Source organism: Sphaerodactylus townsendi, linkage group LG02 (assembly GCF_021028975.2).
Source record: "Sphaerodactylus townsendi isolate TG3544 linkage group LG02, MPM_Stown_v2.3, whole genome shotgun sequence".
In the NCBI taxonomy this organism is placed as follows: domain Eukaryota; kingdom Metazoa; phylum Chordata; class Lepidosauria; order Squamata; family Sphaerodactylidae; genus Sphaerodactylus; species Sphaerodactylus townsendi.
The window spans coordinates 42,760,716-42,786,747 of record NC_059426.1 but is presented as its reverse complement, the minus strand read 5'-3'; the positions used below and the strand labels follow the sequence as shown (position 1 = coordinate 42,786,747).

The window sequence follows — 26,032 nt, the reverse complement described above, 5'->3', positions numbered from 1 at the left end:
TCAAAGACAAACCCATTAAGCACCATTTCCCCACCTGGAAATTGCATACTGTGTTACATGCCTTTACCAAACATCCCTTTGAGGCAATTTTGAACATCTTTCTAAAACATCTTCGAATGAAGAAAATCTTTCTGGTTGCAATCACATCAGCTCGGCGAGGCTCTGAATTGAGTGCCTTGTCAGTTAAACTGTTCCTGCATATCTTCCATAGGGATAAGCATCCCAAGGAGATATACTGGCACAAGCTTGATGTGCGACAGTCCTTGAAGGCATTTCTGATCAGGACTCAGGATTTCAGAAAATCGGAAGCATTGTTAATCTCATTAGTTAAGCACAATTATGGATCCAAACTATCCAAACTATCTTCTCAAACAATTAGCAAGTGTCTTCGAGAGTGCCTTGAAGAGGCTTCTAAGGTTCAGGATCCGTCAGTTCGGGCAGGGATCACAGCTCACTCAGTTCGCAATGCCTCCACCAATGCCGCCTTTAATGTTTTGGGGAACGAGATCTGCAAAATAGCCACATGGTCATCAGTTTCTATGTTTGTCAGGCATTCCAAGCCTAATGTATCCAGCACTGCAGATGCAAGGTTTGGCTGTAAGGTGCTTCAAGGCATTCTGAATGAAGAAAATGACACCACCCATAGTTATTGTGACACTGCTAGGGGAGGTCACCCAGATGTCCTCGAGCTCAAAGGGAGAACAACCACTGGTATTTATCCATGAAGAGTCCTTCTCCTTTGAGCAGAAGAGGACATCTGTCCTCCCAAGTCATCATTTTCCTAGGTATATCAGGCAACTGTGTTGTATAATTCTTGTTCACGTTAAACTTCCTAGTTTCTTATGAACCCAAGCTTATTTGGGTTACTTTTCCAAGTTGTGCTCCCTTGTGCGGTCTTTTCTTCTGTGGTTTCTTATAATTGTTAATTCAGGGAGAGAGTAGTGTTTTTGTTTCCTAATGTAAGGCATGAGACTGCTTGTCAGAGTTTCCAGAACTGGAGGAGACGTTGGTGTGTTCCAGCACAGCTAGGAAGCAAAGAATTAATTTATTCTTGGAGCAGCAGTGGCATAGGAGGTTAAGAGCTTGTGTATCTAATCTGGAGGAACCGGGTTTGATTCCCAGCTCTGCCGCCTGAGCTGTGGAGGCTTATCTGGGGAATTCAGATTAGCCTGTACACTCCCACACATGCCAGCTGGGTGACCTTGGGCTAGTCACAGCTCTATGGAGCTCTTTCAGCCCCACCCACCTCACAGGGTGTTTGTTGTGAAGGGGGAGGGCAAGGAGATTGTAAGCTCCTTTGAGTCTCCTGCAGGAGAGAAAGGGGGGATATACATCCAAACTCCTCCTCCTCCTCCTCCTCCTCCTCCTCCTCCTCCTCCTCCTCCTCCTCCTCCTCCTCCTCCTCCTCCTCCTCCTCCTCCTCCTCCTTCTTCTTCTTCTTCTTCTTCTTCTTCTTCTTCTTCTTCTTCTTCTTCTTCTTCTTCTTCTTCTTCTTCTTCTTCTTGCCTCCTCTGATTGGTCAGTGGAAAACACCCAGATGTCCTCTTCTGCTCAAAGGAGAAGGACCCTTCACGGGAAAGTACCAATAGTCATTTTCCGGTGCTAACCATTCTTGTCTTCTGCTGCATGCTTCTATCAAACAAGACAAATCTAATCTTAAGTTGCCTTTTAGCTGTGATGCTAATCAGTGCCCAAATAATGTTGCACAGGTGGTTTGTCTAGTCTTAAATACTGAGGGCTTAACCTTTTAGTTTGTTCCATTGATATATATTATATGTAGATTATGGACTGGAAGAGAATTATTCTTTTTCTGGGTATCATGAAACTGTGATTTAAAACCGCCATCTAAATTAGTCAGTACTACCTCCTCTGGATTTCAGAACTAAACACATCAGTCATTATAACTCCTTCTAGTACCTCTGCCTCCACAATTTTCTTGCAGAGGGAAACAAGCAGTATTGGTTGCCCTACCCCAGATATTGAGAAAGGTAGCCTCATGATCTATTCTTGACCTAACATTTGGACTGCCACTTACCATCATTACTATGTGAGGATATGGTCAACTATGAAAGACTAGGAGATACCATGGAAGTTGGCTTAGAATAAGAAGAGTTAGTTTTTATATCCTGCTTTTCTCAAAGTAGTTAACAATTGTGTCCCCCCCCCCCCCCCCCCACACAACAGGCACAATGTGAAGTAGTCAAGACAAAGAGTTCTGAGAGAACTGTGACTATCCCAATATCACCCAGCAGGCTGCATGTAGAGGGATCAGATGTGGTTCTCCATATTAAGAATATTAGAGTGTGCAACTCGTATGGACACTCAAGCTGCCTCAGAGGCAGATAACAAGGAATTGTTCCCAGTATCATTTTTTTTCATGTGATTTGCAGTCCATGATCTTGAACAAATCCAGGAGGCTATTACTTCATTTAAACTAATTAGAATCTTGGCTCATGGCCTTTGCTTCTGTATATTTCGCCTTGCAGGCTAAAGAGAAAACTTTTTTTGTGATTGTTTACTTTGCCAGGTCATGTCTGAGTACAAGTTTTACCTGTTCACTTGTTCTAATTTGCAATAGTTCATACTACTGATGAAGCAGCTGTTACCTTAATACTTACTGTCAACACAGGGTAGGTTGAAAAGTAGAAATTTAAGCTATTTGGCGCACTGCTTAAACAGTTTGTGTCAATTGTGATGTGTTTTTGTAATCATTTCTAAATTACCTAAAAGAGGGCAAAATATTTCATTATGCCTTTTTTGAGATGATTCTCCCCGTTTTACAGGAAGGCCGTCTATTGACTTAAAGTTGTGAAGGGATTCAAGCCTTGATTTCCCAGAGCCAAGGGCGAAGTACGGATTCACTACTTTTAAAAATTTCTGTGGATTAGGATTTGGTTTACCGTATATCTCCTGTCCCACAAGATGTTTCTTCAACATTTTTATGATGAGTTTGGTTTATAACTAGCTTAAAAACAAACCAGTGGGTAGGCAAGGATGATTATTTCTCTTGCTTGTAGTCATGCAGATTATATTAGGGTTGGGAAAGAAAAATAAATGCAGTATCCCTGCGGTAGCCTTCTCCCTGGGAAAAGTCTGTGCTGTTCTGGCCAGCATTTTGGGCTGGGCCCATTTACATGGTGGGGAATGCTCAAGGACTTAAGAGTGATGTTCACTCAAAAGAGCCTTACATATGAATAACTGGATAAAGTTTGCATTGGTCTCCTTTTGTATGCATTCGACACAATAGTGTTCATATGGGAGGATGCATTTACATTGGAGGAAACCCTTTGTCTCATTTAAGTGAGGAAAATTTGATAATCTGATCCTGTTCTTGGTATGAAGTGGCAGTAGGTGATAGGATAAGATAGCCCATCTTATTGAGTCTTAGCTGAATTGTAAATCAGATTGTCATATAAACTGAACATGGTAACATATTAAAAAAGATTCTGTTTTGGGTTGTGAATATACATGATAATCTTCATAGAATGCATTCATTTAAACTGAATATTCAAGAGACCATGGTTGGGGGAAAAACAGAATCAAAACTTTAAACTTCCCCAGGGAAGAACAGTGAATCCACACTGAAGATGTCATAATGAATGGCTTGCTTTGAAAATTGCTAGCAGAATCCGTATGAATATGACTTCATTGTGTCGAATGCATATTTGAGGAGTGGGTAGTAGAGGGAAAAAGAAGTGAAGGAATTTGTTGTGTTGAAATGAATGGTCAAGGATTACAGTTTTAGGACCACCACTTATTATTATTGCCTTATTGCAGTTGTTATGTACTGGTCTGACTTTGAGAGTGTATGAGGAAGAAAAGGAGACCAATGCAAACTTTATCCAGTTATTCATATGTAAGGCTCTTTTGCTGTTTTGTTTCTTTTGAAGAATGTATGATACATGTAAGCATTTCTTATTAAGAAGAATGAACTTTTGCAGTATATGACTTAAAGATCCACATGTGTTGCTTACTTGTGTTTGCACATTTTCACCACACTTTCAGTTAAAATTCTATGTGCTGCTGAATGAGGCAACTGTAGATTACTTCTGAATGTTCCATCTTCTTTACCTTGCTTTCAATGTGTCACTTGCTAAGGGTGACTGGAGGGTCACCCTTGCATCCTTTCAAGAGAATGAATGGATAGCAAGACATTGCAAATTTTGTTAGACACTTGGGATCAGGCAGTTTTAAATGCCAATCACTTCACGGGACAATATCTGTCACATTATGTCTGCAGACATAAGGGGTTTTTTTTGGGTTTTTTAAAAAGTAGCTTTTTCAACAAGTGGACCAGCCATTGGTTATCACTTGTCATTCACCTTCAAACAATGGGTCCCTCTTGATTAAGTACTGTTAATTGTTCATGAGAAGGGAGGACCCATTTACTGTCTGAATTTGAAGGGCTTCTTTGTCCTGCTAAATTCCTCTAGAGTGTGAATACATGATTGCAGAGTAACAGGGCTGTTCATGGGCAGGGGTGTACATACGATGAGTCAGCTGCTAAATAAATAATGTGTACATGATGTTCATCAATCCATTGATTTCTACCTGTCATGTTTTCAGTCGACTTTTTCAACTTCACTCTTCTGTGGTTGATTTAAAAGAGTATCTGCCTGTTTTTGTGAATGATTTTGGCAACTTCAGAAGAAGCCATTGTCTTTTGCTCATCTGCTCAATTCATTCTCCCAGAGGCAGAAGGACATCTTGTCTGGGTGATTCCCACCCCTTTTGCCAGGGAGGCAGGATCAGTTTTCTCACTTCCTATCTCCTTGCTGTGAGAGTTGCCCAGTTTCCAGTTTTTCCTGCCTCAGATATGAGAAGACATTAGCCTTAGGCTCTCATCACTTATTCAGTATGCTGTGTCCTTTTCTCCTCATTTCTACCTAAATTCTTATCTTATTCTGTTCTATCCCTCACCACTCTCTCCTCCTACTCTCAGTGCTAGGCAGCAAGAACAAGGAGAAAGAAGAAAACAGAACCCCTCGTCTGTTGGAGACATTTTTAATGGCTGCCAAATGGTGTGAAAAGTTCTGGGGGAAACGTCCTCTGTGAGCGGGGTGGGAATGGGGAGGGAATACGTAAAGTCCAGATATTCCACCAGGACTACTAACATCCTCTTGGTCTTTAGATGACCCTCTACAATGTGGATATATAATTCCACCTGGAAAGCATTTGTCAGGTGGTGGATGTGAAAGGACATATGTCCTACCAAGCCTCTGATCTCTGACATACTTGAATTCTTGGGAGATAGGTTCGAATCTGGGCTGAGAAGCTCTACTCTCTGTAGACAGGTAGCAGCCTTAGCCACAGTTCTCCCTCACTATGGAAACATGCCAATAACCTGGCATCCGGATATACAGAGATTTCTCAAGGAAATCAGCCAAATGCACAAACTCACCGGTTCCCTATGTTTGCATTCAGTCTTACCACTAATCAAGGCTCTGTTCAAACCAGTACAATCCATCCCAATGAGATGGCTCCAGATGAAGACACTGTTTCTAGTGGCCCTACCATCAGCCAGGAGAGTCCTTTTTGCATTTTTGATCCTGACAAAATGGTTCTCAGAATGGACCCAACCTTTAAACCCAAGGTCAGATCAAGATTTCACGTACAACAGGAGATATGCCCACCTACATTCTGCCCAAGCTAAATCAGCCTAGAGAAAGACTTTGGCACAATCTAGAAGTAAGGCGAACCTTAAAAGCATTCATTCTTAGATCACAGGACATTAGGAAATCCAGCATCCTGTTCATCAACATCTGCTCCCAAATATGGGCAAACCTATGTCTAAAGCATCCATAAGCTCCACCTTGAAGGCATATATTATCAAAGCTTATAAAGCCTTCAACTTGGAGATACCTCAAAGTATAACAGCACATTCTATTAGAAGATCAGCTACAAATGCAGTACTAGCATGACAAGTATCAGTGGAGAACATTTGTAGGGTTGTTACATGGTCCTAGGTGTCTACATTTGTATGCCATTACAAGCTTAACTTGATCAGTTCATTCAATACTGCCTTTTGCAGCATATAGTTGAGGACTTGACCTAGCAAAAGATGACTTATTAGGACTTGTGAAAAGAGAGTCTTTATTAACTATTAAGAAGTGTACAAAAGATCTAGATAATTTTAGTTCAATTAGATGAGCTCTGAGAATATGCTCTATCCAATTCTTTGGCATCCTTCCATCTCTAAATATTCAGTCTTCCATTAAAAATCTGACAGTCCCTCATTATTGTAGACAATTTATGCTCATACGTCTGAATGCTGCCCCTCTAGCAGTCTTATATGGGAGCTATCATAACTTGCCTTGTTCAAATAGGCTCTGCCAATGTGATTAAAAAAAGATTGACTCTTTATCCCACCTAATTTTGGCATGCTGTCACTATAAACTCCTATTGCAATTTATGGATTTTCTGTATTTTAACTAAGTCTCATTCCGCACATGCAGAATAATGCACTTTCAAACTGCTTTCTGTGCTCTTTGAAGCTGTGCGGAATAGCAAAATCCACTTGCAAACAGTTGTGAAAGTGGTTTGAAAATGCATTATTTTGCGTGTGCAAAATACTGTAATACTGTACTGTACTGTAATAAAAGATAGCATAGTCCCCTATTTGATGGAGGATAGAAACCCATGGATTGGGTTGACAGTAGCCAAGTATCTCTCTACCATGTTTTCCTTAAAGAAATAAAGACTTCCTATTTGCTGCTCAAGATCATTAGATAAAAGGAGTTTGAAAGACGAAAAGATCTGTGTCAGGATTCTTGCTAGGAAGGATGTTTTGGGGCTGCTTTGTGCTTTACTGTGGGTGGGGGTTGGGCTGCCTTCTCTGCCTGGCATCACCAGGTGCTGGCCAAGGCCATGCACAGTGGAGTCAGTGCTTACTATCTTATTGTCTGCATATTTTCACTGTACTGTTCTCATGTGGCGGGGGGTGGGGGGAAGGAATGTGAAAACATATTACTGATCAGTCTTGGCTTTTCCAAGCTGTCCTCCAGATCATGAATAAACATCTGTTCTTTACATGGAGTTTGTTTCAGTTTTGGGGGATCTGACAATCTGGCAGTGTTAAGAATTGGATATATTGCCAATATTTATGCTGTATTTTCCTGTCACTCTTTTCAGAGAACATATGTAGGGTAAAAAGAATATGTATTGAAAGAGCAGGAACAACTGAACAGGTCCCATCCTTCCTCTGCATGTGATCACCAGAATTAAGTATGGCTCCATCCAATCGGGAAGCTGGCTTTTTCAGATGTTCCTCATCACATACACTTTATGCTTGCTGTTCTCATGTTCTGGCAATTGTACATAGTTGGTGGCAGGTTCAATATAGTTCTTCCTGCTCTCCCTTCATAGGTCTTACATAAATTGGAAACCTTCTAATGGTGGCCTCTCATTGCATGTATGTATGTAAAATAATAATGCATCATCATCATAGTGGTGATTTTATGCATGACTGCACAATTAAAAATCACCCTGTATAGATGGGTCTGAATCAAACCAATGGTCCATTAAGTCAAATATTTTTTCTTCCCTCCTCTAGTAGTTGCCCAGGATGTTTGTCTCTTGTTCTTTTCTAATAAACCTTTTCTAGCTTTGCTACCAAAATTTCTCTAAGGATAGATGGTAGGAATTGAAATGTGGGGGTCTAATATACAAAAAGCATTGGCTACACTACTGTATGTCAGGATGTTCCATCTCTGCCTTGAAGACATTTGTACATCTTCATAGTGATCCCTTTGATCTGGCAATCAAGTATGGAAGAACAAGACATGGAAGAGATGTCATATATTTTAAGCAGTGGTGTAGTTACTGTTGTTTATCAGAAAACGACATTTGGGTTTCAGCTCTTCTTCCACAGTTCAGATATTTGCAGTGTATGCAACTTTGATACTTGACTATTAGATTTAACTCACTTGTTTTTCTGCATTCAGTCATTGACTGTAAACAAAGATTTCACTTTCACTTGTTTTTCTCTTTTTTTTCAACTTGTGCATTCTAGGTGCATTTTTCTTCTGGAGACAAGGAGAACCAACTCCCAAGAAATCCGTATGTTTGAGGCTTCTGCTCTGCCATGGAATCCTGGCCTCTGTTGGCCTGGGTCTTTCTCCTCAGTCTGCTTGCCAGCTGCATGAAAGTAATTCAAGCCCGAGACTTTACAGTGAAAGATATTGTCTACCTTCATCCTTCAAGTAAGACTTATAGAGCCACTTAATAATAATGTCCCTGTGCAAAGACTATGAATGTGGGAGAAAAGATGACATCCAAAGAACAGAAACAGCATGTGGAACAAATAGGCTAGATCAGATGGCTTTCTAAAATGGGAAGGTGTTGTGTAAGCAGCAGAAGGCCATTGCTTTCACATCCTGCACATGAGCTCCCAAAGGCACCTGGTGGGCCACTGCGAGTAGCAGAGTGCTGGACTAGATGGACTCTGGTCTGATCCAGCAGGCTAGTTTTTATGTTTTAATTGAAAGACTTGTGCTCTTTCAGACCAGTGAGGACAGCCAGTGCACTCCAAGCTCTTCATTTAGTGCTGCACAGAACTTTTCAGTTGAAGAACTTTTCAGTGACAAACATGATTGCTCAGTGGAGCTGTCAGAGACTGCATACCTGTTTCATTCACTACCAGCATGTTAGTGTTGCTTGTTGGCTGCTGTGGATGGATGGATGGATGGATGGATGGATGGATGGATGGATGGATGGATGGATGGATGGATAAAACATCTTAAAATGTTTCTGAAAACAAGGCACATATTGGTGACTAAATGGGCCTTAGTAGAAGTGTGGGTTTTAAAAAACTGCTGAATGTGGCTTTCTTGCTCCCCTCAAATAAATTTGACCATAACAACCCCAAAAGTACTTCTGGAAAGATGGCATTGGGTCCTAATTGGGGCAATTTAATAGATCATGAAAACATAACAATGCTGGTTTAGGGCTAAGCTTCTTTTCCCAGAAGAAAGATCTGACTGGAAATTTGCTTATGTAATACCAGTCTCTTGGTTATGGATGATGGTCGCTGAGTCCTTGAGACTTACTTTTTCCTTTCATCCTTGATTATGCTTCACCTAATTACTGGTAAACTCCTTAGTGGAAACAAAACAAATAATTCAAGAAATCCGCATTCTAAAAGAAGTCACGATAAGGTTTTACAAGGGCACATTTGTACAGTTCCTTGCTATGTTATTAATACCCCTCAAAAAGAAACGGGAAAAAAAGAATAGAAGAAACAACAACATGGAAGAAATCATGAACCTTACTCCACTTCCAAGCCATACCTCCACTTCCAAGCCAGTTGTCTCAAAGACTGCAGATTCAGAATAATCTTATAAGTAAACACTCAAACAAGTGAACCACAAATGGACACAAGAAACTGTCCTTAGCTGTAAACACGTGGCTTTTGATCTTTCGTTTCTCTCCCTGTATTCCCACTTTCTCTCCGCCCCTGCCCCCTGCCACAGTTTCTGCAGTGATCCCTTTAACATGTACGAGATTTAACATGTACATTTGAGACAAGCTTTCCTCTCCTCCGTATCAAGGTGGTTTTAAAATGTGGCTATCTTTGTCTAATAGCAGTCAAAGTCTTAAACAAGTGTTGCTACGTCTAAATTTCTTAAAACAAAGATTCAATGAAGAGAACTTTCCTACGGGTTTCCTATAGTTCAGTGACAAAGTGGACTGCTGTTGACCAAGAGAGTTAATGGCCAGATACAGGTGATTTCTGGGCACTGGGCAGTTGCTTTTATTTCCCTAGAACTGCCCTCATGAGGAACTCAGTCTAGTATTCTGAACCACCGTATATCACACTTGTCAACTTCTCTGATCATGAGCCAACTGGGTCTCTCTCTCAGCTGTGGCAGCAACTCTTGAAAACTATAATATTTTTTCTTTCAAAAGGGGAGACAATAAAACACTCGCACCTTGGATGCATTGACAGTCTCCCTCCGGTTTCTTTTTCTGTTCTTCTTGATTGACAGACATACAAGGTAGTATGAGGAAGTTCAAGCATCAGGGTTTTAAGAGGCAGTGTTGACACATAATTAAAACGATTGCTCCACTTCATTTGAGCATCTGTCTCTTTTCTGAACACAGGAGAGCCCCCTTTTCCCTTTAGAATGGAGTTAAATTTGGTCAATCGCAACACAAAGGGCCTAGATGCATTGTGGAGAGTAGAAGATATGCTGTTCTCTGAAGGGCTTATGTCTCTGTAAAATATATACCTTATTGAAACATAATACTGGAGTTTTCTTTCTCCGTGTGCCATTGAGAAAGAGAGGGGTCTCCTTTAATTCACTTACACTTTACAGTTACATACAGTAATGAACCTTTTGCGTATAACTTTGGGGAGGGAGGTGTCTTATAGTCAGGGTCACCTTTTGGATAAATATGATCACCCATTTTGGCTTTTACTGTCAAAGTTTGATGCAGCAGGCCTTGGTGAGGTCTCTATATGGCTGAATGGAATAAGTTCCATATTGAAGACTTTATATGGCTGGAATGCAGTTGTCATGACAGTAACTTGTTTTGTACTTGGCTGATTTAGAAATGAGAGCCAGTGTGGTTTAGAGCGGCAGACTTTAATCTGGAGAACTAGGTTCAATACCCCATTCCCCCACATGAAGCCTTCTGGGTGACCTTGGGCCAGTCACAGTTCTCTCAAAACTTTCTCATCCCATATGGAGGCAAGCAATAATAAGCCACCTGTCAACCGCCTTTTTCCTTGAAACCTCTTTGGAGTCACCATAAGTTAGCTGTGACTTGACAGTACTTTCCACTACAATTTAGAAATACATTATGAGCTGAGGGTACCACAGCTGTCTTCATAATCTAGTGCTCTTCTGGAGAACTGAAAGCACTTCACACAAATTACTTCACTAATCAGCTCTGTAATATAGGCTGCAATATTTCTTTGCATCGCAGATCCTGACGCTTAATGCGTTGCTAGAAGTCTTCCAGAAAGTTCAGTGCTGATCTGAGATTAGAACCAGGAGTTTTCAGCTTGTAGTCTTAGGCTCATTCCGCACATGAAGAATAATGCACTTTCAAACTGCTTTCAGTGCTCTTTGAAGCTGTGCGGAATAGCAAAATCCACTTGCAAACAGTTGTGAAAGTGGTTTGAAAATGCATTATTTTGCGTGTGCGGAAGGGGCCTTTGGGTCAAACAAGATAAGACACCAGAAGATCCGTAATCCAGATCTCCAACACATTTTAACTTGAAAAAAATTGAGGGGGTGGGGGAGAATTGAAGACCCTTGTACTGTGATTCTGATCTGAATTTGATTTTTTTTCATGGCTGCTAGGCACCAATGAAAGATGCTCTGGAGATTGATGATGAGTTTTCTAACAGTATGTTGAGTTTAACCCTTATCTGTGCTGTGTCATGCTATGCTGATTCTCTCCATGTTAGCTGACAAAATATTTGTATGTAACTGGTTGATAATCTGCATTTCATTTTGTTTCAGAAACTAAAATTTAACCAAAAAATGGCGTGTGAAAAATCATGACATACAGATATAGGCACCGGACTTTTACGTTGCCTATTTCCAACATATTTTATGTTTCTGCAGTTACAGAATTCTTGTCATTCTACCTTGGGCTGAAACACTGGCTCAACATCACTGTTGCCCGTCCCAGGCATAATTGATTACAAAACCATAAAACAAGGGTAGGGATAAGGAACATTGGTTGGTCCAAGAATCAAACAACTGTCATTGCTTGCTAGTGAAGATATTGGCTTGGATCCTAGGGAAGATTTTCATATGCATAGTACAGAATTATTGTGCTGTAGTGATTACAGTGCCAGACTGAAAGACCCAGGTTCAAATTACTAATCTGCCATGGAAGCTTGCTGGGTGACCTTGAATGACACACTCTTTGCCTAACCTACCTCACAGGGTTGTTGTGAAGATAAAACAGAGGCAAGAAGAATGATATACATTGCTTTGAGTCCTCATTGGAGAGAAAGGTGGGGTATAAATGAACAAAATACAATAAACAATCCTACTGGAACCACTAAAATTATTCCATTTCATTCCTACTATCTTTTCGGTGTGCCCAAGGTATAGCCCAAGCTATTTCTTCTGATAATTAAAAAAAACACATACTAAATAAAATCATTCAAACCGTACATTTCATTGCTTCATATGTGCACCGTAATTGCATTTAAAACTGTATTGAAGTGTTGGGGTTTGCTGCAGCCCTTTCACAAGCAGTACTGTGCTGAAAACACTTTTCTTTCTGCTTAAGAATAGCTGGATCCAAAATGCTGGTGGGCTGGCAAACTAAAGAGAAAGGAGGCAAGAGCCAGTCACCCCAGGAACAAGTTTGGTCTCAATAGTACTGCCGGAATCTCAGGGCTTTGTCTCAGATCCTTGGGTGGGAGAATCATTGCTGTGTGATGAGAAAGACAGTCTTGTGTGCAGCAGTTCAGTGTGTGTGTGTGTGTGTGTGTGTGTAGGGTTTCTCCCTGCAGTGGGGCATGTAAATCATTCCTAAGTGCCAGTGCAAAATTCACCATATCCAAACAGTCTTGTGTCTTCTTGCAGAAGGAAAACAGGATGTTGGAGGGTAGAGTCCATTGACATTTTAAAGACTAACAAGATTTCCAGGGTATAATTTTTTGAGAGTCAGGTCTGCCTTTGTCAGATGCACGTCTGGTATACGGATGACAGAGAATATAGAGGCACTTTAGGAGAAGGGCTGGAAAAAGATGGGGTCCAAATAACCTGGTACTAAAATCATATCCTTGGTATTTACATTGTATGTGTAATTGATTGAGAATCTAAGTGTCAGGGGTTGTTTTTCTCCCTAGCCTTGGCAGAACACATACAAAACAGTGTCATTGCATTTGACTTTTGGAAGATACAGTTCTTAATCTCATCAGGCAGATCTGAAGTGAAAGAATATACCAAGGCACCCAAGAAGGTGGGGAGAGGGAGAGAGTTTTGCATGATGTATGACGTTGATGTCGGCTGCTTGCCAAAGTACAACCACTGTAGCAGCTTTTCATCTTTCCCACGACAAAGTCACTAATCACTCTTGTGGCAGCTTCTAGGGAATATCGGTAGCTACAGTTATTCTTTAAGAGCTTTCCAAAAAAAGGTGTGTGCTGGTTAGCAACTATACAATCTGCAGTGTTTCTGGAAAGCAAACATTAATGTTCAGAATGACATTGACTGAGACGCTGCTTTGCAAAATTTACTCATATTCCTTTCTGAAAACGTAGCTCAGGTCTGAACAAGAATTTCTTTAATACATGCCAGTCCTGAAGTCTCTGTTCCCTGCAACAAATATGAAATGTTGCCTTGTCTTTTGAATGCTATTTGCCCTTAAAGCTTTGTTAACCAGCAGTTAGTTAACCAACATGCTGGCTTGAGTGTCTTGGGTGGGTGCCGGATAAAAACTTTCACTGACCTATTTGGTAATTTGCCAGCCCCAATTCCCCATGGACGGCACTTAACAAAGCTTTTAGTGTACCTGCCTTCAGATAATTTGAAGCTAGAATTGTGCTTATCGTCGTTGGTGAAATTAATGCAGAGGGCTGTCACTGCAGATGAGACCTTTCCAAGGTGAAGGTTGTATCTACAACCATATATTGGTTTTTATTAAAATAAATGGACCAAAATGGGCTGACAAGCTAATTGCACTTTGGTTTTATGTCTTTTTCTTCCCAGCCACTCCATATCCTGGTGGATTCAAATGTTTCACTTGTGAACAAGCCATAGACAATTATGAATGCAACCAGTGGGCTCCAGATATCTATTGTCCCAAAGGTAAACGAGTTGCTTGTTGCCACCCAAGGCCTTTTCAGGAAATGCATTCCTCTGTAGCTAGGGTTGCCAGCTCCGGGTTAACATAACCCTGGAGATTTGGGGAGTGAAGCCTGAGGAGGGCAGGTTTGGGGAGGGGATAGACTTCACTGGGGTATAATGTGGTACAGTTCTTCTTCCAAAGCAGCTGCTTTCTCCAAGTGAACTGATCTTTGTCGCCAGGGGATTAGTTGTGATAGTGGGGAAGTTCCATCTACCACTTGGAGGTTGGCAACCCTAACTCTAGGGATGACAGAACCCAACTGCACAAATTTTCCCCACAAACTGTGCTTTTGCCACCCTTACCTCAAGGAGTCCTTTGTGGGAGAAGGCCTAATTGGTAGTGTGCTGGCCACAGGACCAGTTAAGTGTTTCGTTAGCCCGTGCAAGGTACATCGTTTGTATCAAAATCTCACTAGGGCTTAGCTTGGACATTTGTTTTCTGGGAGTAACTCCTAACCACTGAATTCCTGTCTCCTCATGGACTTCGGTATTTTGGTACTTGTTTCCTCTGGGTAGGGACTTGGGCAGGATTTTCAAATATAAGGTATGAACCCAGAATCTCTTCATGGGGAGAAACCCTGCAGTTCTGTTCCCCCCCCCCTTTTCCCCTATTCTCTTTTTCCAGTTCCAGCTACCTAAAAATAAAGATATAATTGTTACCAGTATACCAGAATGATTGAATTGATTTGGATTTATTGCTGCCCTTCCTCTTCTGGGCTCAGAGCGGCTCACCACATGTGTAAAACATTTTAAAAAGGGAAAATCACATTTTAAATGGTTTTGGTGCTATGTCAATAAATGAGTGTATGCAGAAGATTTCCACACCCAAACACCTACTTTACCCCATTTCCCGTCCCTAGATGCTTCTATTGCAGCGCATGGCAGCTTAACTATGCTGGAGAAGAAAGTAGCCAGTGGTAAATGACTCTAATTTGCATTTAACACCAAAGCTTTTGGGAACAAAGTTCAGAGGAGAAAAATCAACAAATCTGTTTCAAAGAATATATTTTATGCCTGTTCCTTTGTGTGCTTCAATAACTGACATAGTTATATACCTGTAATAATTAGGGCAGGGAGTTTGTGATAACATCATCCACCATCCTTTATCAGTGCCAGTCACCTCCTTGTACCAGTGGGGGATCTATGAGTCTCATGGAGGATCCTCTAAGAATCTGTTGATGTGGCTTATTCAGAGAATTGGGACTGGCAGGTAGGATACAACACTAATATCCCTGTGCTACAGAGTCCGCAGAGAATGCATTCAGCCCTCTGGGTGTATCATGTTGTTTCCTTGAGTACATTTTTATCCTTGACCATTCAGAAATGTTCAAAGCTATTGTGCAGATTACAACCTGCATGGTTTTTCCCTTACTGCCCTTTGGCCATGACATGAGTAGCAATGAGGCTTTATTCACACTGTGTAAGATGCAACCTTTATGGAAGTCTAGCAAGGGCAGAAAATGTTGGTAAAAGCTATAGCCTCTACATTGGGAGGCCCTGCTGTCATGAATCCGACATGTCTGATGCCAGCTTTGACTCCCAAATGCTTATGCTGGAATTAATTTTGCAGTCTTCCAGATGCCACTGGAATCCTATTTTAAACTTTGTTACAGCAAAGTAAGCAGATGCTAAAATGTGTGGGTGGGGAAAAGAGGGAATAGGTATAAGCTGGAGGGAGGTAGAGAGCAGATTTCTCTTTCCCCATTGCCCTTCTTTCATGGGTCTTCGCCCCACGAATAATAATATAAATCAGTTCTATGCTGACTGAGAAAAGACAATTAGTGGTAGACTTCACTTTTGCTAAAAGCTGCATTATGAGGAACTGTTCAGTACAACCCCAGTCAGGTGAACATTGGCATGGACTTGTGAAAATCATTCCCAGCTTCAAAGAGGCCATGAAATCGGACATTAAAAGGAGTGTGACTAATTAGGCTGGATAATGGGTTACATCTTGAACTCCTGTTTCCATTACTCCCCTTGATTCATTAGTGCAGTTTCTAGCTATCTGCTTTTGATGATCAAGACGGGATGCATTTGCCATCGCTAGGCTTATATTAAAGCTGTTTTTGTTTTATCTCCTTTGAAAGGCACTAGAGGTCTCTTATATTTGGCCAAAGCAGGATCACTGTGTATTTACAAAATACGGGATCTGGAGCCTCACACTGACCAGGTGGAAAATCTAATCCATCACTTACCTTTTCAGCAAAGGCTCAAAAATATGCTCAGGCATAGTTCTTTTGCCTAACGTTTTATTCACATAGCACATCCTTTATGAGACAGAAAAACTATAAAATTGCACAGGATGCTTTTAACCAGGTCTAGATGTGCTCCATTACTTAGGAGTAGACAGAAGGCTCTTGTGATTCCTTCCCCAATGACATCTGGAAAGAAAGTAACCCAATGGGATGCTGTTCGTGAGCAAGTGATTTTCAGAGATGAAATCTCAGTTTATTCAAGGAAAATATCTCAGAAACCCATTGGCTGTTGGACTTCAGAATAGAGACCTTGGTAAACACTATATTTTCTGACAGTCTTGATCTTCAAAATGCAGATTTATTTGTTTCAGAATGGGTTTTCATTAAAACTAAATGCTTCTTTTGGGGCGGGGGGGGGGGCAGGATGTTTAAATGACAGCATTGTATTAATTTAATTTTCCAACGGGAGGGGGCAGGAGCAGTGCTTAAATACCCAAGCAGATGTTCTCTTGAGAACTTCCTTTGATTCCATTTTGGTACTTGAGTATTAAAGAGGTAAAGGAAAAAAGAAGCACCTATGGAAAAAAGGATATGTGGTGTATGGACTAGGCACAGCAGGAGTGAGTTGCTTCCTTGCATGGCCCATGATTCCCCACATTGCTTCTTCTGTGCAGACAGCTTTGAGAATTCAGTGGGCAGGATGAATGCTTTGGCAATTGTAAACTCCCTTAAATAGGTGCCCTAAGACAATCTCAGGCCTCTTCCGCACGCGCAAAATAATGCATTTTCAAACCACTTTCACAACTGTTTGCAAGTGGATTTTGCCATTCCGCACAGCTTCAAAGAGCATTGAAAGCAGTTTGAAAGTGCATTATTCTGCATGTGCGGAATGAGCCTCAGAGTCAGCATGGTGTAATGGTTAAGAGTGGTGGATTCTAATGTAGTGGACCCAATTCAATTCCCCGTGCCTCCAAGTGAAGCCCGCTGGGTGAGGTGGCACTTTCCACCAGCAAGACAATTGCACTTTTTGGGTTTGCCTCACCATGTATTTATTTGTTTAGATATTTATACCCTGCTTTTCTTCCCCCATGGAGATCCATAGCAGTTTACAACATCATTCTCTCTTCCTATGTTTTATTCTTGCAACACCCCTGTGAGGTAGGTTATGGTGAGAGTGTCTGGCCCATGGTCACCCAGTGAGTTTCCATGGCTGAGTGGGAATTCAAACCTGAGTGTTCCAAATCCTAGTCAGAACCTCTAGCTTCTACATCACACTGGCTTTCTGTAAGGCAGTGCAAGCTTTTGAGAGACTTAATAGAGAGAAACAGTTCCCTCACACAATACTAGAACTTGGAATCAGCCAATTACATTAGTTGGTAACATTCCCCAGTTTTCTACAATACTTAGTTTACTGCCATAAAATTGTTGGTGACAGACAGCTTTTAGAAAGAAGAGGACTTCTGGTGTCCGCACTATAGTTGCAATACACGAAGAACCAAAAGTTACCAGATGGTCACAATAAGGTGCAGATCCCTGATTTTAGGCTGTCTCCCATGTTGTTCCATCAGATGAAGCATAACTGGCTAATTAATGTTATGATTACTGTTATTGTTACTTTTGTTGTGCACCGCCCTGAGCCTTTCGGGGGAGGGCAGTATATAAATTAAATATACAGTACAATACAAGATGTTACAAATCAGATTTTCTTTCTCTTTAGACACACGATATTGTTATACAGAACACATGCTGGAAGCTGATGGAAAGAGTATATCTGTTACGAAGCGCTGTGCACGTCTGGAGCATTGTCTGGCCACAGGATGCCTAATTTTCCCAGATGGACTGAAGGTGAGACTCCAAACTGCATTTGTTGCTATGCAGATTGTTCAAAATGGTAGCCCATTCTCGTACAACACATGTTAAACTATTGCATAGAGTTATGATGTTGCCATTTAGTCACAAGGATTTATTTTTGTGACTTTTTAAAATAATAATGAATTTAAAATATTGAGTATTAAATGAAGGGGGAACATTGTGTGAGGAGCATCATACGAGCAAATACTGACTCTGCATAGTTAAGTATGTGCTTCTACTAATGACAGTGGTAAGAACCAGTGAGCTTTCACTAAGTGGGATCAATGAGGAAATTAAATATGGCAGAATTCTCTTCCACTTATGGACTAATGCTGCAGATCTCTCTCCTCATGGTATAGCTATACTATAGCTATTACCTTCATGGATGTAGGCACACTGCCATTTTACTTGCAAATGGTCTTCCATGGATGCCTCTGCTGTCTTCAGAACTTAGATGCATTCTAATGTTATACCAATGATTTTGTTCCATAGTTCTGAAATGTCTCCACTTTTCCAGGTCTCAGAAAAGTTTGCATACCTTTCACAAGTGCCTAAGTATCTTTCTTCTGCATGAGCTTCTTTTGGATGCATGATTATCCTACTACTAGTCTCTTCAAACTAGATACTTGGAGTGACAGAATATAAACATACTAAGAAATTGTAAAACTTGGTTATCCAAATTGATTGTTTGACTGCATAACTATGGCTGAGATCCAAAGAAGCAACTTTGGCAAATATTCTTGGATAATACCACTATGCTTTATCACAATCTGCTTTCAAGAGTCCTCTGTGTCTAAGGAAGCTATTGTTTAAGTAGCATAAACCCAGAATACCACTTGGCACTTGCTGTATGTTCTCTGAATTCCAACCTGGTTGAAAAAGATTCCCTTTTATTTAAAATATCTCCTCATGCTTGTGAGCTTGCCTGAATTCTATTAGGCCTTCATTGGAAGCTGCATTTACCATCTGTGGTATGACTGATCCAACTGAGAATAAATACAGGCAGGCAAGGGACAATTGACATTGGTATCTCCAGCAACAACAAAGTCATTCTGATGTACACCTCTGGAGTTCAAAGGCTTCTTAACAGCTAGACAGAGGGAGGAGAATGGGCTGTTTGGCAGACCAAGAGCAATGGAAGGCAGAGCAATAGAGAATGCAAGAACATTTGCACCTACCTGAAGACAATCACATGTGAGTAGGTTTGTGGAAACAGGAAAAGAGGTTCTCCTTGGGCTACACCACTGAAAGTGAAGGACTTTACTATGCTGAGATGCTTTTTAAATAAGAGTTGGGAAAGCCCACGAAGCAGTGCTTGGTCTCTGTCAGTGGAAATTGAATTCCTGTTAATTTTTTTAAATCATGGAAGAGCCTGAAGCAAATATTACTATTTTTAACTTTAGTAGTTATACACTGCCCTGACCTGGATAGGCCAAACTAGCTTGATCTGATCAGATCTCACAAGCTGTGTTGGCCCTGGCCGGTATTTGGATGGGAGACTCCTCCAAGGGAGTCCAAGATTGCTACGTGAAGGCAGGCAATGGCAAACCATCTCAGTCTTTTTCCTTGAAAAACCTCTGAGGTCTGGGACTTGAGGTTGGCTGGGACTTGAAGGAAGTTTGCCCACACTCACAGTTATCCACCAAGTCCCAACAAGATTTCTCTTTCCCTATGTGTAGACTTCAGAAATTGCTGTATTGGGATGAGAATACAAAAATATAATGGGAAACAAGTACAAGGGAGACCTTCTCTGATGAATTAGATTGCTTGTCTTTCATCTTGTATAACTATCTATGTGACCAGACCTTTCTATGGTATGTACTTGTTGCTTTGGGGGGAAATTTAGAACTTGTTCGATGAAAAAAACAGAGCACTATTAGAATAATTATAAGCAAAGTTTCAATGTATTTATAATACACTAGTAACTCATATGCTGATTATGTTAAATAAGGAAGTTAACTCTTTAGTATATAATTTATTACAAGGAATCATAGCTAACCAACATTCAGATTGCATTTAGGAATTACAAGCATGGGTATGCAAGTGCTGGTAGCTCAGTAGAGATGTCCTTTTTTAATGAAAAATCTCTTTGGAAGGGGCAATTTAAATCAAGGAAACAGTGGAGCTGAGGCAATTTCCCTTCCATACTTGTGACATCTCCAAATTGTTTCAGCAGGGCTTTTAGAACGCAAGAAGGGTACAACTGCTTGGGGAATAAATTGAGAGTGTAACAAAGGCAAAGAAGTAAAGGGTTAAGCATCTCTTCCCTGCCACGCAGCTTTTCTGTTCTGCGTTACCACTTTCTGGAAATGTAGCTTATTTAATGAACGTGCCATTCGCTGAAAGGGTCCTCAAACATGGGGGCAGTTCTCCAACTAAACGTCCTGTTTTCTTTCAGATCTGCACTTCTTGCTGTGAAGGAAACATCTGTAATTTGCCATTGCCCAGAAATGCAAGTGATGCAGTGTTTGCCACGACAACCCCCATCAACCACACCCAAAGACACTGGGGGAATGCATCAGTTGTGATGTCATTTCTCCTGTTAAACATTGCTACATGGGTATCTTAGGATAAGTTGCTGGTTATGCTTCAAGGATGAAAATATTTATGCATAAATATTTGACCTTAATTTAATATATGTTTCTAATCTTACTTTTTTACTCGCATTTCTAAATTTACTTCTTAACTTCGTTTTATCCTTGAATGGTTCAAAAGCCATACTTACTGCTCTGTGTGTTTTGAAAATGGGGGAAGTTTGTTGTCTGTCAGTTCTTCGAAGGCAAAACTTGTTTTGGTCCTCAGATGTACGTGAATAACAGAGACCACATTGTGTGGATCTCTAATATGCTATCCAAAGGGAGAGTTTTGATATGAGAAAAGGAGTATCTCTGCTAGATGAAGTCCATTGTTGGTAGTTTTTCTAAGCATTTATATTTAAATATAATTTTCCAAAAATATGGTGTTTGATAATGGAGGCACTTTTAAGAATTGATTATAATGATTTAACGGATGAATCTGATCTCTTAGTCAACTAAGGCTGACGTTCTATGCTTGCTTAGTCCTTTTGGATTGAATGGAAATTTGCCTAAGAAAACATGTTTAGGATTACAAATATAAACATTTTTGGAAAATGTGAAAAATTTCTTCTGTATTTGGGGATAGGGTCAGGAGATTTTAAAAAATAGGCAATACTTCCTTATCAAGCAAACATATGTAATAGCTTTAACAAGATAAAATGCATTTATTACTCCGTTATCATTTAAAATTGTACTATTTGGCATATTTATGGAGTTTAATGTTTAAATCCTTTAGTTTTCTACAAGCAAAATCACAAATATACCCAATAGTTGAGAGACAACTGCAAGCTATTGTTCTCTCTTCTACTTTATCACATATATCTTAGAAGGGAAAAATAGAAGCTGAAGATAGGAAGTATTTTGAAAGGAATTCTATTATTTGGATAGAAATGGGTTGCTTCCATGTGGCAGTTTTGCTGTTTCGTGTCTAACCTGGAACGGGCGCATTGCGGGAGCATCTACAAAACGTTGTCCACTTCCTTCTTCTGTTATCCTTTTCAAACCAGCTTTGGTACAGTCTTCTTAGAAAGGCTACAGTTAAAGTGCCTTTGTACACTGTGTGGACAAGAAGATCTTCATTTTATAGGCACCACCCACATCACTGCCATTTTCTTTAGCTCAAGCCTCACAACTGCTATTTCCACCACCCCCTACCATACCACCAGGGGCTTTTCTAGGCTTTTAAAAAATGATTATTGACTTACCACTATTGCACTGTTATGCAGTTATCTCAATTACCAATTTTAAACTGCAGCGATATGTCAATTACAGGTTTAAATAACCTGCCAAAACTATGGTGGTGGTACTGAAATGATGGTTGTGGGTTCAGGTGCAAGGAAAGTACAGGGACTACCATGGCGTGGACAATATTTCGCTGCCCTGCATTTGCTGCAGCTGCAGCAGCAGAAGGAATGTGGACAATAATGGCTATTGGATGCAGCCTTGTTCTTACTCATGGAACATGGAAAAACCTGAACTCTTCAGCAATTTATTATACTCAAACACAGAGTAGGATATTGTTGCCCAAATTCATTGCATTTAAACTTGGAAAATATGTTGGATATTGGAATTAGCATGATATATGACAGAGGAGGAATTTTCGCTGGTCATTTCAAATGAGACAAACTGGCTTAAAAAGTATTTCAATTATTCTAAACATTTTTTTCATGGGATCTCTTTTCAGCGTGCCCCCAATGTTCTAGTTTTTCTGTTGGAACAATTGACACAATGCCTGGTGGGGTAAATGTTGTGTTCCAACCCCCATTGCCTTTTGTGGGCCTTTACATCCCTGTTTAAGATTGTGTCTCATGTGTTGCAGCCTTATTTATGTAGGGCTAACAGAGACTTCCCCAATAATTCTATGTTTAGATAGCTCTGCATGCCTATCCCCATAGGTCGTGTGGAGTTTCCCTGTTGGAGTTTTTGGCTATCATAATTTTCACTAGGACAACTGTGAAACAAATACAAAGGGGAATTGTTTTTAATCAGAACTATTCCAGGAGGAAATGCCAATAAGGAAATGCCAAAATTATAAATTTTCTTTGACTGGCCCTGGTGATACTTTGTCACACAATATGGCCTATTTTACTTGCAGATGACAGTATTTATTTTTGTATGATACAATGAATAATGTATTGTAAAATGTCCCCTTCTTAATAGTAGCATCACCTGTAGTTGTTTTAGTCCTATAACATGCAAAATATATTTTGTGATAAATTATCTTCAATTTTTTATTTTTAAACAGTGGTACAAAAAGCTAATACATCGGTAAGGTTAAGGTAAACTCAGATACGTGTCATCGGCCGATTGCAACATTAAAAGCTTGGTAGAACTTTATATGACATACAGGAGTGTAATCATACGTTTTAATGATTTTGTGAGTTGTTTTTTGGCCAACGTCATGATGATTTTAATCATTGTTTTGGGCTACCATCAGTCTGTGAGGAACTTGGCACTTTATCAAGTTACAACACAGAGCCATGCATGTGTGTGTGCGAGTGTGAATCAGAGAGGAAGGAAGACAAGAACTGATGTGATGAAATGTATTCTAGTAATGAAGAAGCTGTTGCTAATGCTTGATGATAAATCTCTGTCTCAAACAAATCTTCCATGCTTTTGCTGCATTCAGTGATATCCTAAAGCTTTCAAATCAAGCCAGCTACTTCACGTGGCAGCATGGGTAGTCCCATTAATTAAATGCTGGAAGTAAAAGCTCGTGTAATTCTTTCTGTGGATGAACAAACAGTTCGTATTTCTGTTTTTGTCGAGATTTCATTTCTGTGCTCTCAGTGTTGGTTTTGTAGAGTTGTCTGTATTGAACATGAGTATTGTGTCATTTATACACATAGTGCTGACCTGATTATGTCAAAAATGCATATACTTTTGAGGGGAACTTAGTGCGAGGAAACAAACATGCAAAAACAGAGACTCTTAAGCAGATTCCGCATGGTCCAAAAACAGCGGTGTGAAAACTGTGTAAGCCCTTTTACACCGTTTTAAACCATTTCCACACTGCTGTTTTTAGCCCATGTGGAATCCGCCTTAGATTCAGTCTCCTCACTTTAATGCTGTACATCCAATACACAAGATACATCAGTATCTTGGTTAGAGATCTTCCTCTCCTCATTCTCCTGGGAAACTGGGAGAAAGGGGGCGTGTTATCTGGCAACTCAAGAACCTTCAACCTACTTCATTCTGCACACATAAATGGCTAAAAACAGTGGGTTGGAATCAAAGAATTACCAACAGAATGAAACTGGTGGAATAGGATTCCCCTAACCCCCACCTGCTACAACCTACTGAGCTTCTTGAAATTCTGCTCATGTTGATCAAGGGATCTGTGAACAGTGTGGGGGGAGGAAGTGAAAATCTGCTGAGGAGGAAGGGAAATGGGCAGAAATCATCAACCTAGCATCTCATCACTATAATTGTGATGGGTTCAGAAGTTCATGTTTCACTATCATCAACAGTTGGTCAGCTGATGCTGTTCTAAGAATAGGATGAAATGTGAGTATCTGTGGTAATGTTACAGTGGTGTTATGAAAAAGTCATCGTGGGGATGCTGATCAATTGATCTCCATGCTGTGATTGTCAATCTATAGACCAGCCCTAAGAAAATGTGTCTATTCCTTAGAAGGCAGTGCATGTTGCATTGTGGATTCTCTGTAACGCTGCTGGGTTTATTGTCGTTTGCATGACCTGTTTATATGTAACATCCCTGAACTCCCTTGTACTCCAACTTCATTTAATGTGCTTGTTTACAAGCAAGAGAGCTTGAATTGTTCTATCTGTGGCCATGAACACAACATATCAGCCAGGGAAGTGGTGTAATGTTTTGTAAGAGTTGAATTGTGACAGGTTTCTAAAAGTAAATCTTATTTTGAAAATTTACCCTCAAAGCTTGTTTTGAGCATTATTTAAAGGTTTTTTTTAAAAAAATAATGATTTTGCTCACTGATTCATTCCCTAAATCGGTATGCAGTAAAGGGTTACCCAAAACCAAATTTATGCAAATCTTTGTCTTGTTGTTCTCCTAATGCTTTGTATCTTGTCAGTGTATTCCTGTGTAAATAGGGCTCCCAATTGTTAATGTTGTACATTTTGTATATTGTATAAATAAATGATGTTTTAAACATTATATGCTAAAATTCTTTCTTTTAGCCAATTTACTGGGGATTGGGTCAACAATGGCTCCAGAAAACAGGGAAAGCTACAACTGTGATCCAGTATGGTTTGCAAGACACTTGTACAGTATTTTGAAATATTCCTTTTCTGCCCACACTTCCTCTTAGTTGGCACCTATTCCCCACATGAACTGTCTTAATTTTGTCTGGCTATCTCCTCTATTTTATAGGGCCCTCTCTTTTGCATTCTTACATTTTCTATCTTTTCCTTTCCTTGTTTTCCGTCGTACTTCAGAACTCCCTCTCTGTTTTTCTCTCCTTTCCTTCATTCCTCTGGAATACTATCAGTTTGCATTTTTTCATCCCATTTCCTCCTGCATCTGTACTTTAAGTTTTCCTTCTCTATGCCCTTTTACTCATCTTTCACCCATTGTTTTCTTTTATTTCTTTCCTTTACCTGTTGTTCCCTGTGTCATTTGTTGGCCTGTGACTTTACTCTTTTCTTGAGCAGCACCCATTGGATTGCTACTGTCTCCTTAGACTTCCTTCTGGTCCAACACTGAGGCAAGGGTTGTGGATCAGTGATAACGAAGAAGAAGAAGACTTTATTTACAGTCAATGACCAAATATAGTGATAACGAATCTGCACTGCATGTAGAATAATCTTGATTCAGTCCCTGGCTACTCAAGTAACAGCTATTGAGAAAAATACTTTTCTCTGCTTGAGGCCTTGGAAAGCAGCTGTGAGATGCGATGATGGGAAGGTAGGTAGATTAATGGTCATCTGTGCCCTCAGAAAATGGCAAGTAACAAGGATTTGTCATGGTTAGACACAAAGGTGTCCTACAGTGGTCCTCTACACGTTGACTAAATGGGCAGGGAGGCACATGTTCATTGGCCCCACCACTTTATGATTGCTGGATTGTGACCACAGAGCCTGCATGTGGAAGAAGTAACTGCATATATATTCTTTCCCTGTGATTGGAAGTGCTGGCAAAGCAGCTTCCTCTGTATGACTGCACTGTTGCAGACAACCTAGTGATTCCATGGCAGTGGGCGGTGGAGCTAGCATTCTTGTCCCCCACTGTTCCTCCCTGTACATTAATATGTATAGAGAACTGCTGAATCAAACACTTGGTCTATCACGGTCAGTACTGTCAAATCTAATAGTAGATCTCCAGATCTCAAGCAAAAGCCTTTCACATCTCTTCCTGTCTGATCCATCATCACCGTCCTCATTATTCCTTACACTGCCCTTCCCTCAAGAGCTTCCCTTTATGCCCTTCCCCTTTCTGAAAATGTCAGGGACTAAACCTGGGAATCTGCTACCACTCCACCCAGAATACAATACACTGTAGATAGCCAGTTAAGTTGTTTCCTTATAATCTTTTTCTTTAATTAAATTTCTTACAATGCAGTTCTAAGAAGAGTTACTCCCTTTTAAGTTGATTGACTTTAGTGGCTTT

General features: G+C 40.4%; 1 protein-coding gene across 2 annotated transcripts in view; it reads left to right on the top strand.

The window, feature by feature from the left end:
* LYPD6 (LY6/PLAUR domain containing 6) overlaps positions 1-24,580 on the top strand; it is a 73,630-nt gene extending 49,050 nt beyond the window's left edge. Inside the window, exons 2-5 of one of the 2 annotated variants that reach the window (XM_048485682.1) lie at positions 8,012-8,201; positions 13,683-13,781; positions 17,733-17,860; positions 22,869-24,580. In XM_048485682.1, coding sequence (XP_048341639.1) covers positions 8,084-8,201; positions 13,683-13,781; positions 17,733-17,860; positions 22,869-22,886 — 363 coding nt within the window. In that variant the 5' untranslated portion in view covers positions 8,012-8,083 and the 3' untranslated portion in view covers positions 22,887-24,580. Of the gene's footprint in view, positions 1-8,011; positions 8,202-13,682; positions 13,782-17,732; positions 17,861-20,264 lie in introns of both variants that reach the window. The other variant, XM_048485681.1, reaches the window with a different exon arrangement.
* The last annotated feature ends 1,452 nt before the right edge of the window (positions 24,581-26,032 follow it).